The 14948-nt window shown below is 40.0% G+C and overlaps 2 protein-coding genes across 3 annotated transcripts; one reads left to right on the top strand and one right to left on the bottom strand.

Annotated features, from left to right (window-relative positions):
* Window positions 1–571: 571 nt before the first annotated feature.
* Window positions 572–12022, top strand: xpnpep1 (X-prolyl aminopeptidase (aminopeptidase P) 1, soluble). Of its 2 annotated transcripts, XM_067581742.1 has the most exons (21): window positions 599–720; window positions 1412–1526; window positions 1821–1945; window positions 2337–2400; window positions 2911–3015; window positions 3439–3531; window positions 3813–3956; window positions 4245–4340; window positions 5462–5543; window positions 5932–6142; window positions 6588–6677; window positions 6784–6834; window positions 7198–7256; window positions 7633–7710; window positions 7823–7894; window positions 8120–8180; window positions 8347–8416; window positions 10519–10692; window positions 11172–11248; window positions 11351–11449; window positions 11733–12022. In XM_067581742.1, exons 2-21 carry the CDS (start codon window positions 1508–1510, stop codon window positions 11850–11852), a joined length of 1890 nt encoding a protein of 629 aa, XP_067437843.1. In that variant the 5' UTR covers window positions 599–720; window positions 1412–1507; the 3' UTR covers window positions 11853–12022. The 2 variants fall into 2 exon arrangements, with proteins under 2 accessions (XP_067437852.1, XP_067437843.1); XM_067581751.1 differs by lacking the exon at window positions 1412–1526 and having other exon boundaries at window positions 572–720.
* On the bottom strand, window positions 11876–13991 carry si:dkey-246e1.3 (uncharacterized). The gene is made up of 3 exons (XM_067581761.1): window positions 13755–13991; window positions 13442–13538; window positions 11876–13266 (listed from the first exon to the last, which is right to left on the bottom strand). Exons 1-3 carry the CDS (start codon window positions 13942–13944, stop codon window positions 12951–12953), a joined length of 603 nt encoding a protein of 200 aa, XP_067437862.1. The 5' UTR covers window positions 13945–13991; the 3' UTR covers window positions 11876–12950.
* Window positions 13992–14948: the final 957 nt, after the last annotated feature.

Below are 14948 nucleotides of genomic sequence, written 5' to 3'. Positions count from 1 at the left end.
ATGGATAGTTGTAAAAACACTTTATTATTAACTGGTAGATAACTGACCTATAAAGTATTAGTTAAAGCATAAGCTATCAATTATAAATTATAAAGCCTTTTCAGGGTTCTCTATTAGACAGTGGTACATTTTGGCAAACAAGGAGCCACAAATGTAACAAAACGCAGTAAAAGGTTATCAGATAAAAAATTATAACAGATTACATTAATAAATAAAACTGTTAATAATTAAAATGGAGTGCAAAAAAGAAAGCCAGTGGCGGTAACTTTTATCAACAGACATTAGATGCTTTTTGCATTTATTATAAACCGATTGGAGGTTAATGGAAACGTTTAAATGTTTATATTTATTTAACACTCCATTTGAATGATTTATTAACGGTAGTAGCTGATGGGATCACTTGTATTTTTGACTTTCCTGTGGGCGCCGTATGATCACTAATGTCGGGTTGATGCACTCGAGCACAGTGACTTGATTAATATGTGTATATTTAGTGAATGTATTCATGTGTTCATACAGGCTGAAGCGAGTGTATGTATGGATTAATCACAGGGAAAGAGGCGAGTCTGGATCCCTCTGCGTCTACTGGAAGAAACTGCAGTCATGTGACCGCAAACGTCAACATCGAAATGGCAGCCTCGTGTTGAGGTGCGAGCTGTTAACGTGAAACGCTTTGTTTTCTCAACGCAAGACTCACATTTACGAGGCGAAACGACCCGGGTATGTCTCCAGCATTTCATTGGCTGCATGTGGGGAAACTTCACTGTTAGACTGAGGAGCGTCGAGACGTTGACTGTGTTTCAACTGAAGGAAACGGTTGTGTCTGTTAGCGTATTGTCTGTGACAGAAACTGAGGCCGAAACATTTGCTCTCCCAGTTGTGAAATTGGTTAAATTGGCAAGCAACTGCAAACATCCTCCTGACGCGCTACCGTTTGCTACCACATCCACTGCCAAACAGCAACGGCGACACAATGAATGAAGCAGTTATTGTGTGTTATGGTTGGCCTGTTGATAACGATGTATGAAAGACAAAAAAAAAGACTCCCGACCACACAGCTAAATTCTGGCTCCGTCGTAGTGTCTTTTCATAATACCGGAAGCATTTTTGCTGTAGCTAGTAGCTAGCTAGTCGGTTAAGATATTGAACCAATGGATACCAAATTGTAAACAACAATCGCATGCGGAGCGGTTAGCCAATGAGAGAGCTCATCGATGAAGAAGACTGCAACCTGATTGGTCGGTTGGTTTCACATCGAGTTAAATTGCACTACTATAATAGGAACACTACAGCACATAAAAGTCACTTGTGTTTTGAATTTACTGCGGTGTAAATAGGTCACAGACCTGCCTGCCAATTAAGCTATTCCATTAATATTTAACCGAGACTCCTGTGACATTTGCTCTGTCAGCATGTTACAGAGGGTTAAAGATCCAGGTGTGGACTGTGACTTTGAGCTCCACGTTAATAGTCAGTCACTGTCCTGCTCCAGCCACCTGAAGTCAACATGGCTTCCCAAAAGTCAGGTAATCATAGTGTGGGTTTTAGAATTATAATGAATAAGGGAAACTCATAAGTGTCTTTTTTTTGCCTAAACGCTTGTGTTTTCTTTTATTGCAGTTACTATTTTTGGGAGATTTAACCAATTATTTTCATGCGATAAATGCTGAGACACTGTCTGCACTTTGCAACGGCTTTCATCTGAGCTTTTTTAGATTAAACTCATCTGTCGTTTGACTGCATATTGAGTGCACTGTAGCTCTGTTGCATCAAGTAAATTTAAGTCTTTATTTACTATTTCATGTTCTTTCTCCATTCAGACCAAGCCATGTCTCCAAAGATCACAGGAGAGTTGCTCAGGCAGCTTCGCCAGGTGATGAAGAATTGCAAATACTTTACTGAGCCCATACAAGCCTACATCATCCCTTCTGGAGACGCACACCAGGTAAGTGAGATCTCTCACACACATGGAACAACATATTTTCTGCATTTATACACGAGGGCTTTAATATAGTGATTATTAAACATAAACTAAGACACACATGTACACGCTCACAGTAGTACAGCTGCTACTCCTTTCTTTCTTTCTTTCTCTGCGTGTGTTTGTCTTGACTCCTCACTTCTGATCGTCTCGTCTGACCTTCGTAATTAATTGTAGCCCTTTGCCCACGGCCCCTCCCTTTTCCCCTCTCCATGTAAAGCCATGATGTGAGAAGAGCAGCAAAGGTGGCATTTAAAATGTCTGACTGGTTTATGGCCTCTTTGCGCTGATTGTTAATGAAGCTGATCTCTCCCTTTTGTCTGTCTTTCTCTTTCTGTCCTCGTGCGTGTTGTAGAGCGAATACATCGCACCGTGTGACTGCAGGCGTGAATTTATCTGCGGATTCAATGGCTCTGCAGGTATGTTGTGTGTGTGTGTATTTTAAAAGCAAGAGGTCAAATCTTAATGGGCAAACTAGAAGCTTATGTATAAATCTTATTTACAGGGAAAAAAAGGGCAGAGACATCCAACTTGTATTGTCTTGTTGATCTATTCATGATAAACCAGATCCCGACGTATCACGTTTCGTTAGTGCACCGGATGACCTCATGATAGTGGCTTTCATTAAATACATAGCATGTTCTGTGTGAAATATCACCTCTACTCTTTCTACTTGACCTACAAATTAAACATCGAATTACAGAGGCTTGTCCTGTATATCCTGCTTCTCAGAACTGACTGAACAGCCCCCCCCCCCAGTGTCTCACTGTACAAACACAACTGACACGTTAGATGTGTAGCAGACAGACAGTAATAGACTAGTGTGTCACTTTTCTGATATCAGTTTACTTGCATACCTTCTGTCTGTTATACAGACTGGATCCGACAGAGTCTGAATCTGCTTTGTGTGTATGATTTGTGATGTACAGGTACAGCCATTGTCACAGAGCAGTATGCTGCAATGTGGACCGATGGGCGTTATTTCCTCCAGGCCAGCCAGCAGATGGACAACAACTGGACCCTGATGAAGATGGGTAATTTCCAACTTGTTTGTTGATGACAGTAAACAACTGCCTCTTTATAATGTTATATAAGCTCTAAACAAAAGTACTGAGAGTTAAGCTCCAGTTTAGTTGTTTTTCTTAAGTGATATAAGTTTAGGATTTGCAGCTTCAGACTTAGTAGTGAAATAAAGTGCCCTCAGCATCAAACTGGTGAGAAGACATGACTTACAGCTTGACTCTACCAGAATGTTTTGACCTAATTTTAGAATAAAAAAAACATGTCTCCAATTCCCTGTTTTGGCAAGCAAGGTATTCTGGTTTATGTCTGCACTTTGACCTGAGACAAAAATAAATCTTTAAAGATGTTCAACAGTGGTATCAGTCAGGCACACTTAACACGCCTTTATCTTCAGTGTTTAGTTTATCTTGTTTTTTTTCTCTAATCTTATATAGGACTGAAGGAGACACCTTCTCAGGAGGACTGGCTGATCAGTGTCCTGCCAGAGAACTCCAAAGTGGGAGTGGATCCTTGGATTATTGCTGCTGGTACATTATGGTTCCATTTTCCTCTTAAGTGCAAAAGGCTCAAGCAGTGTGAACGCTGCATTCTTACAAGTGTATAGCAAGAAAATATGCTCCAGTTAACAAAAATCCTACAATTGACTTTAAAGTGTACAAGTGTCCTGTTTTTGTATCCTGCAGAGCCTCTTTATCGAACCCTAAACACCCAGTCGTTTTTTTGTTGTTAATATGTTAAAATATTGTTTGTTTTTTTAACCACTTTTTGTGCATCTTAACTGAAACCTTTCTGATGTTGTATATCTCAGACCAGTGGAAAAACATGTCCAAGGCGTTGATTGGTGCAGGCCACTCTCTGGTGGCGGTGCAGCACAACCTGATCGATGCCGTGTGGCCCGACCGCCCAGCGAGACCCAGCACACAGCTCCGTACTATGGGACTGGAATACACTGGTCAGTGTGACGCTGGATTAACACACAGAGATCCGTAGTTATGAAATTCTACCAGAATTTATATTTGACAGCTAGAACATCAACATCATTTTATGCTTGTAGAATAAATGAATTCTTTTATTTACAGTATTGCCCTTTATTTGAATCACGCTGTAGGTGTAGTTGCACCATTTTTGGATGTTGTTTTTTAAGTTTGACAAAATAGTTTCTGTTTACTTTTACTAGATATACAGGTTTTTGAGGAAAGTTTAATAAGCATCATGCCATGTTGATGCTATCTTCCTGTAGGTATGTCCTGGCAAGACAAGATCACAGCGCTGAGAGGCAAGATGACGGAGAGGAAAATCACTTGGTTCGTTGCCACGGCGTTGGACGAGATTGCATGTATGACTAATTTTTCGGAAAGTACAAATTAGTATAATTACCTCTGCCAAGGAGGTAAATGAAGACAGTCATGAGGTGTTTATGAACTATATTAAACCAACAATGTGTAGAATTTTAAAAATTTTTGCCTCCTTTTGTGATAGTATTAAAAAATATCACTGTTGTAGACAGCTGTGCACATCACTGAAGATTTATAAAGCATAAAGTAAAAAGATAAATATATTGAAGTACATTTACTAGGAAAGTCACAGTTGCATTTAAGCACAGTTCTTGAGTTACTTTCTGACTAGGTCAACAATCAGATGTGCAACGACAGATAGAAATCTCAGCCCCACTGTACGAGAGTAGTGTTTGTCAAGCTCAGAGCTGTGGGCGGAAATATGTCATGCAAAAACATTTTAGCCTCAGGCTAAAATGTTTTTGCATGTACATGTAACTACAACTGATCACAGAATGAAAAGCTTATTTGAGATCTTTCATGTTCATGTAAAGTTAGTTTTCAGATATCGCTCTATAACACAAGCAGCAGCCGTACCCGATTTCATTTCTGTTACGTAAGTCCGTTTTGATACACGATCACGATCCAAGGACCCAGGGATGCACAGGTGTCCCTCTAGATGTCTGTTTGAGCACCTTGTTAACCGTGCCTAATGAGCTCTTGTTTCTGATTGTTTGGTCTGAGAGTTTCTGTTAATTAGAGCGAAGCTGATTTTGATTGTCATCAGGTAGAATTTAGACTCTCAAAGAGTCTCGATGGGCGTTAAATTGAAGGGGATTTGTTCAGGCATCCACAGAGGATGACTGACAGTCTTTAACAACTCGTTTATACGAGGTTTCAAAGACATATTTCATATCAGGGTATTTTAAATGGATATTTAAGGATTAGTAAACTATTTTGTATATTAACCTATCAAATGAGTGACTGAGTGAGTGGAAGTCACTCTCATAAAGAGACGTCACATATGAAGCTCTGCTTGCAGAGGATAATTAGGGAAATTTTAAGCAATCTTTACACAGATTTACTGCCGATGCCTGCAGTTTTGTTGGCAGAGAAATTTTAGTCTTTAATGTTGTTCAATGTTTTTTTTCAATTATAAAATTGAATTGTTTCCTTCTCTCAGGGCTTTTCAACCTCCGTGGTGCAGACATCGAGTACAACCCAGTGTTCTTCGTGTATACGATTGTGGGCATGAACACAATAAGGTAATGAAATATGACACGCAGCATATTGGTTTGATCGGTGTCCTATTAATTACTACATTAATTTTTAACCAGATAATCAGCAGTACTTAGACTTCCAAAATCCAATACAGATAAGTCCTTTGACACTTGCACTCCACCACAGTACGTACAAAGTCCAGTAACAATATAATAATGGAAAAAAATACCCCATTACTCCATATTGAAACATTTAAAGCAAGTAAATCAGTATTAGCAATATGATGATGAACTGTGATTTACTTTCCCTCCCAGATACCAGTAATTTACATATACTTCACAGTATCCTTGTCCATCCTAATCAGCTCATCGGCACCCTGAACTCCTGGAGGAACAGACAATATTTCCTCACTGACCTAAACCCTCTCTGCAGGCTTTTCGTGGACCTAAAGCGTCTTTCCGATCCTGCGTTAAGAGACCACCTGCAGCTGGACTCTCCCAGCAAGCCCGAACTGAGTATCCAGACGTTCCCGTACGAGTCGGTTTACACCGAGCTCCAGGCCATCTGCGCCGCACTCGGCCCAAAGGACAAAGTGTGGATCTGTGACAAGGCCAGCTGTGCTCTCACACAGGTCATCCCCAAGGTGAGAGAGCGCCGCCGAGCACGCTGAACATTCGAAAAAGATAGTTAATCAGAGTACATCGTGTTTTTTCTCTGTTTCCTGGTGTCTATCAGATGTCATCATCTGTGTCCTTACACCCATCACATGATGTATTTTTAAATGTTTCATTGTAGTTCGATTGATGCACAGTGTCACTCGACAAACATGTGTTGCAGTTTTGTTTGTGGAAGGACAGAGACTTAGTCATCATGTGGTACAATCTTAAAATTGTATGATTGCCTTTATTTCACCTGCTTAAACCAGTAGAACACAACATTTAAGCTGTTTTAATAGCATCAATTCTCTTGCCTTTGACAGTTGGAACAATACATTACTTGAAATATTTCAGATTTAGAAATTGAAACCTGTTTTATCGTAACATTTATTTGAAGGTAACATCAGCTACTTTCCTCCTGATCTGTTTCAGACCCACAGGACTCCAATTCCCTACACTCCACTCTGCCTCTCCAAGGCTGTGAAGAACACCACGGAGATTCAAGGCATGAGAATGGCTCATGTAAGAAGCTTTCACTCGTTGTAAAATCTTTTATGACATCTTCATAAACCGTCTGTCTGATTTCCCTCGTTTAAAACGTTATGTTAACGGGCGATTTTCCCGACAGATCAAGGATGCAGTCGCCCTTTGTGAACTCTTCGTTTGGTTGGAAAAGGAGGTATTTCAATTCTGCTTTTCAGGTCGTACATGTTTAGATCTATAAGAGAAAAGAACAGATTCCTCCAGTCTGTGTCACTGTGTCACTGGGTTTCCACTCGCTTCTCTGTTCTTACTTAAATACTTTTTGTGCTGATTAAACCCCTGATATGGATATTTTCATTGTTATAGAAACTGTTTAGAAATTAGTATTTTACCATCTTTTATTATTATTATTTGTTATTTTGTCCTGAAAAACACCAATTATATAACCTTGAGTTTCAAGAAACAATATCAGTATTAGTGGAAATAATGTGTTCAGGCGGAGGATTTCACATAACTCGGCTTAGTTTTTCTTTCTGTCTCTGCTGTTATTGTTTTATAGATTCCAAAAGGCACCGTGACCGAGATCTCCGCGTCTGATAAGGCTGAAGAATTACGCAGGTGTCTTTTTTTGTTTTTTCCACAGATGATTTGCAAACCACTTTGGTTTTTCCTTGTTTGGTTAACAAGTTCATCCAGTTTAACTTCTTGTCAGCTTTACATGCTGTGGAAAGATGAAAGATGAAGACTGACAGATGTGTGCATATGAAGAACGCTTTGATAAAGACCATTCTGAACTTGTGTCCCCCTCTACTGGATATGGAAGTGTAACAAACGAATAGATTTAAATGCTGTTGTATCACAGTGTTTTTGACCAAGAGTAATATTTTTCTCTTTTGTTTTTGATGAATAGAAACTCTGACATTTAATGTTCTAGCGACACTGATGATAGATTATTTAAACAATGAATTGATGGACTTGAATGTGTCTTTTTCAGTCAACAGAAACATTTCGTCGGCCTCAGTTTCCCCACCATCTCCAGCGTCGGTCCAAATGGAGCGATCATACATTACAGGTCAGTTGGTGGATGAAACAGGCCTGGGTGTGACGTGTTTGTGTAACTATATGTTTTTCATGGAAACGGTTTTGTTGTTCCTTAATACAACTTTTTTTTTTTCCTTCTACAGACCGCTGCCTGAAACCAACAGAACGCTAACCATGAATGAAGTTTACCTGATAGACTCTGGAGCTCAATACATGTAAACAAAATCTATCATCTGTTCTCAAAACAGTTTCATTTAGACGAACCAATCATGTCCAGGTTTGGTGTGACTTGCATGTTTCGATTCAGACAATCATCACCTTCCTGCCCGGTGATGCATTACATCCTTTTTTGTCTGGATCTAACAACCAATGATCTAGTAAATAAGTGATAGAACATTGCTGATAATCTGATATTAAATCACGTTCATGTTCTTTGGCAGTGATGGAACCACAGACGTCACACGCACCATGCACTTTGGGACACCATCTGCTTTTGAGAAGGTACGTTCTATATTTGAGAAGGCAGTCTATCCAATTTCTTATTCTATATAAAATATTCTTATATTGAATGTGCAAAAAATTTTTTAGTGAGGGCAGTTCCATTTTTGCATTGACTAAATTTATCCCAGCCCTGATATTTATGATGTTTTTCTTTTTATTCCTCCAGGAATGCTTTACCTACGTACTGAAGGGACACATAGCCGTCAGCGCTGCCGTTTTCCCCAACGGAACCAAAGGTGCTGCCCTCCACTCTCACATTACCTCATTAAAAAACTAATAATCATAAATGTTCAGCATTCACAAACAGTAAGACTGAAATGATTCCTTTAGATAAAAGTATTTCTTTAATCTCAGACAATAACAAGTCAACAGCTGTGGTATTTGTCTCTCAAAAATACTGCTGTTGACCTTTTGGCAAATCAGTAACTCCTCTTGTGTCGTCACGCTCATGCAGCTCTGGAAAAATCCAAGCAGGAACAGTGTTTAGAGAAAAGAGACTTTGGGCCAATGTAATTACTCTACAGAGAACTTAATCTTTAACTATAACGTTCCCATCAGGCCAATCGGTGGAAATATCTAACCGATGGTGTCTGAGATATCACATCACAACGCAGGGACCCAACGCAGGGACCCAGCCCGGTTCATAGCTGTTCCCTCACTGGCGCAGAGAAATTTCCAATGTCAGAATAAAATCATGAGAGTTTTGCTGGAGTTGGTGTTGGTGATCAAAAAAACTTAGTCCGAGCTTAAGTCTTAAGTCGGTCGGATGAAATCAAACATATTTAATATTATCGTAAGTCTTCAGTCTCGGCTCATGCAAATAGTGAAGTTCAGTGACGTGAACATTGTCAACGACCAATAGATGTGCTCTCTCCAGCAGCAAACAGGAAGCAGCAAACCGTCACACACACACACGATAGACAGTGAACATCTCGGCTTGGTAGCAAGTTGAGACGACAAAACCCAAAATATTAAGTAATACAGTTTATCTTTATGGATTATATTGATGCTGAATTGACTGTCGACATATGACGCCTTTTATCTTGTGTTTCTAGAGTTATGTGTTTTTGCGGACACATAAGGAATTATTAATATGTCCTATGTTTTAAAGGGAGTTTGGCGTAATATTTCCCCAGAGAACGCAGGGAGCTTCAGTTGAATTCAAACTGCTAATATGTATATTTTTTAACGTTTTGTCACCACTACAGCAACACCAAGTAAAATGCTTTAGTATGATAAGGTTATTGGTTTGATTAATGGTTTACAGCCTCTGGGACACACTGGATGCTGCGTCTATAATATGTGTTTATATGATTACTGTCAATGGCTGATTGTACTCAGTTTCTAATGGTGGTACGCAGTAAATGGATGCTCTTTGTGTGTGTGTGTGTGTGTGTTTTCCAACTACTTTCCTGATGAAACATGATGCAATAGTGTTATTAATGACTCCTGAAAAAACTTGAAAGCTCATCATTCTTGCTGCCCTTTAGCCTCCCTTTTTATAAGTCACATTAACATTAATTCACTCACCCGGAAAAAGCGAATATTTCTCTTTATAGTGTGACCTCTTCTTTCTGTCGGCTGCTGCGTGTTTGCAGTGTATTTACTTATTATTCACAGGAATCGAGTTCAACTGTGTTAAACTGTGACTTTGTGCCGTTGAATAATTATCCAGGCTGCTGCTGTTTCTTCTGTATTTCATGCAGTTTGTGGGTTTCCAAACAGAAACACTCCAACATCCAGCAGCTGAAAGCGTCCAGATACTTAATGGTTGAAGGTGGTTTCTGTGGGCAGCTGTATGCTGTGTAGCTGTTTTAAAGTTGTAAAAATACAAGTACAGGCCTTTTGAAATGTGATTAGCTGATATGATCTAAGAAACGTTAACCCAAAAAAATGAAAATGAGTTAATAATAGGAGCAATCAGTGTGTAGTGTCTGTTTCTCTTCACAGTTGTTGTTCAGTTACAACTGAATTAATTAATTTAAGTTTTCTTTGGCTGGTTTTTCAGGACAAACCACTGCACACAAAGAGCAGCTTGTTCCTGCTCCATTGTTCCATTAGGAGCACGATGGGAAATAATCTCAAAAGGAGTCTAGTTGTAGTCTCACAAACAGTGATGCTGCAAGATCCTCAGACTTTGCAAATTATTCGTCTGTGACTAAAAACTCAGTGATTGACTGAGACTGAGACACGTTGTCTTTACATGTGAGAGGGTGTCAAATCTTTTCAAAGTCTACTAGTGTATGGTATGTTTCATTAGAAATGTGCGAAAAACAAAACTTTTCAGGTTTATATACAAAGTGTAATCGCTACGTTCAAACCTCCGTTAACTCTCCAGGCCACCTGTTGGATTCGTTTGCCCGGGCCGCCCTGTGGGACTCCGGGCTGGACTACCTCCACGGTACGGGTCACGGTGTGGGCTGCTTCCTCAACGTCCACGAAGGGCCCTGCGGCATCAGCTACAAGACGTTCGCCGATGAACCTCTGGAGGCCGGCATGATCGTCAGCGACGGTATGGATACAGATCATTTTATCACACATCTCGTTATGAAAAGCGTTGCACACTATATTGTATTTTCACCTTTTTAAAAGCAACAACATCTGACCAGCAGTATAGTCCTTAATATAAACAGACTGATTTAGGCGTAACCTAAATGTCACCAGCATCACAAGAGCAGCCCATAATTAAACCAACTAATCTTCACAGGTGTCATAAATTGGCTTCGGATTGCACTGCAGGAATGAGCGATAGATTGCATCTGTTTCTTTTCTTCCTCAAAACAGTACAACCAAAAAACGGATGCAGCTACACAAACATAATATAGTCATCATAAAAGATTTCTCTCTGGAAGTAGAAATATTGTGTTTTGATCAGCATTGAAGTGGTTTGTCATTCTGGGAAACTGAGAGGAACCTGTTTCTTTGCAGAAGTTCTTTGCAGAAGTTTGTTTATGTTGTAAATCATCTCATTTCTGGTCTTTTTTTTTCTAGAGCCCGGCTACTATGAAGATGGATCTTTTGGCATTCGTATTGAAAACGTGGTTCTTGTCGTACCGGCCAAGACCAAAGTAGGTCATTTTTAACTGAGAACCAAATCAAATGTAAAATCAAAACTTTAACTCAAATCAAATAAAACTGATGAGTTTTTGTTCTCTCGTCTGTGTTTCCAGCACAACTACAGAAACAGAGGCAGCCTGACATTTGAGCCCATCACTCTGGTTCCTATCCAAGTCAAGATGATGAACACGGAGATGCTCACTCAGAAGGAGGTAAAGAATATCCAGTATGATTATGTTTAATAGTGTCATTGAACAAAGACAAATTCACCATCGTGTATTTAAAAATGAATCTCAAAAGGCTTTTATTGGAAATGTTATTAACACATTGCTTCAAACACAACAGCTACCAGCCTACTGTACATTCTGTAAGAGATTATGAGAAAAGTGAGAAATGGTTTAGCAGTTTAGCTTCATATGATCTAATATTACAATCATAAAATAAACATATATTCCTATTACATTAGCCCTTGACACTCTCTTCTCTGTCCCGCAGCGGGACTGGGTGAACGAGTACCACAGGAGTTGTCGGGAGGTGATCGGAGCCGAGCTGGAGAGGCAGGGCAGGAAGGAAGCTCTGGAGTGGCTGATGAGAGAGACCCAGCCGATCGTCTGAGGCCTGACTTTTGTGCAATCCAATCATTTTTGCCCTCAAGTACTGTATGATCAATCGCTCTACAGTGAGAATTGTTTGTATTTTTCTCATCTTTCTCTGTGTCTCACACTCGGCTTCTTTTGTAAAACACTGTGTATCAGCCGTTTTATTAAAGATCATTCAAAATCAAATGAGAACTTTCCTGTCGTGTACTTTTTGTCCCATAAATGATTTTAGCTTTTAAGGATCTGTGACAGTCTCACATTCAAACAATCAGACGATCTATTTAGGTTACCCACTGGGTGCTTTGTAACCCAAATGCTGTGGAATTTTCTTAAGATGTACATAGTGTTTTATGCGAGGTGTGTATGACAGCATCACTATACAGTAGTTCAGCACTATCCTAATAAAAATTCAAAGTACATCTACAGCTTAATTTTAGCATCTTTCAAGTTAAGATCTTCATCCACCTCTTGGGTATGTTACACTTTAAACCATGCTGCACTTCTGTCCAGTTATGTAGTTTATTTTGTGGTTTATTTTTTTAATTTTTCTTTTGGATTTGGCAGAAACAGTCTTAAAAAAACTCTTATTCTGAAGTTGAAACTCTGCAGTTAGTTAGTTGTTATGCATGAAGAGATTTTTAAGACTTAAAGGGGTACTCCAGTGATTTTTGTATATTTGATTAGAAGAAGAACTGCAGAGGCAGAGGCCAAGATATCCTGATTTTTAATCTCTTAGTATGGGTCAAGCTGCAAAATTGGATTGGATTCTACAATTCCCATAATGCAACTCAGTGTCTTTCGTTAGACCTTCCTTACCTGGTGAACACCTGCGTCTTTCAAACCTCTTTTTCCAGGTTGAAGGCTTTCTGTTATAAATTTGTAGTCTATGCTGATATAAGCCTGATGACATCACTACTTTTTAAAGACTGAGTACTCGCCTTGACAAGTAAACTGAATTTCCTGTGTAAAACTGGCCCTAAGTGCTCCTTTAATGACGTGTACACGGTGACATCACTTTTGTTCAGTGCAGCTGCACGGGTCAGACCTTTCAGATTCAGGACAAGTCTCTCAAGTCTCTCCCTCCCACCCCCGTAGGGTAACACCTCACCGCCCTCTAAAGCTGCATGTAAAAAATCGGAGGGTCCAGGATGACGCCGCTGTTGGGATCGTTGGCGTACTCTTGAAACGACAGCGGCAGCGACAGCGCGGTTTTCTCCTCTACTTCGTCTTCTTCCTCCTTCACTCCTACAGGCAACGGGTTACTGTAGATGTAATAGATCCTGGAGTTGTCCTTCGCCGCCTCTGGTCTCCTGAAGAAGGCGAGAGGGTTGATAAAACTGGTCGACCTCTTCACTGCTTTGACCGCGACGGGGTTCACTGGCTCGCCTCGGGTCACTGCGCTCTCATACACGTGGGCTCTCTTTGACTGCCTGATGAAGAAGACGGCACTAATTGTATTAATGACTTTCATGTCATTTTACTGTACTGAATTTACAGTAATCAGTAAAGACTAAAATTACAAGTAGACAGGATATGATGCTATTAAACTAGGTGTAAAAAGCGGATACACAACTATTCACAGTAGTAATGATATTCGATCTTCACCTGGTGCGATTGTAGCAGACTGTGATGCAGTACAGGCCGGTGATAGTGAGGATACACAAGGCCAGGGCAATCATGACAATGTTAAACACTTTGAACTCTGCAGAGGATAAAAACACAAGAGTTCCACTTAGTAGGAACACTGAAAGATCATTCAGTTCAATTTTGTTAAGAATTATTAAGATCAGTCCTGTTTTTGTTATGTAGAAAAAAAAATAGGTTGGTCAAGAGACTGCAAATGATAGGTCTTCTTTAAACCACTTGCAAAAAAATACTGTGAAATGTCAATAACTGATATAAAAAGAGTATAACACACCAAACAGGGCTGTGTTCATCTCCTCATCCTGCAGTCCCAAAGCTGCAGTCTCGTTCAGATGGAGGCCGTCCGCCGTCATCGCTCCGTTCGCTTGGGCTCCACTCATGTCGCTGCCATTGGCTTCCAAAACATGGACTAAAAGGCTGAGCTTCAATCCTCTCTCACTGGTTTCAATAGAAACCCGGGCCATGTGACTCAACCAGCTTGACTCAGTCGCTGTGGAGACACCCCCTCTTTTGTCACCCCTGCGGTCCAACTTGGATACCCCCTTCTCCCTCTCTGCTACTCCTCTTGTTTACTGCTCATTATTCTGTTCAGCGTTTTTTTTTGGGGGGGGGAGAGACGCTGAGGGGAGGGAGATGTTGGGCCTTTTATACTGTTTGTAATAAGCTGAGTGGTGACCCAAAACGTTCAGCTTGCAAAGACTACCACTGGAAATGTGTGAGAGGACGCAAAGAGGAATTTAACTAAAGCTGACGGGGTTTTCTCATGAGTTCTTTCTCTTTAAAAGCAACTTACATCCTTTTCATGTCTGACGTCTTGTCGCCCTCCATACTTGTGATCAACATGCTGTAATTTGTGCGCTACTGTATGTCTTAAACTTTCAAAAAGATTGTGTCAAATCACACAACACATCAGTAAATCATCAAAACCCTCTCCTTTAGAATAACAACAGATTTTACGTCCATGTCTGCCATGTTTTCACACTTGTTACCTTTAATGTTCATTAATTAATTCATTTTAAATAAATAAAGCATTTATCTATTTATGTATCTATCTATCATCGCTGCTTCTTTGGTGTGTTTTTTGGGGACAAGAGTAAAGTACATCAAATCACTCAAATCAGCTGCAAGAGCCAAAAAAATCAGCAAAAAAGGGAAACAAAGACAGCATTCTCCTTTTGCCTTATGCTTCACTTCACCCCGCAGCCCCATGGGAGATATTATGCAATTAGTTGAACATCTAATTAAAGAGGGTTTTGTTTCCCTGTTTGACAAGACCAGCTGCTGTGTAGAGTGAACATGAAGAGAATTTGACCTCTTTGAGTGACCTTTGCGTTAACCTGCTTGGAGTCCTTTGGTGGATTATGCATAGGATGATACACAATGTGTGCTATAAGCTAAAAATATGACCAGAATGTTATTTGTAACTCCTTTTAGTGTACTTTTCTGACAACTTGGCACAAATAAAGTA

The sequence above is a fragment of the Thunnus thynnus genome, chromosome 3, assembly GCF_963924715.1.
Source record: "Thunnus thynnus chromosome 3, fThuThy2.1, whole genome shotgun sequence".
In the NCBI taxonomy this organism is placed as follows: Eukaryota; Metazoa; Chordata; class Actinopteri; order Scombriformes; family Scombridae; genus Thunnus; species Thunnus thynnus.
This window is presented reverse-complemented; position numbering and strand designations above follow the sequence as displayed.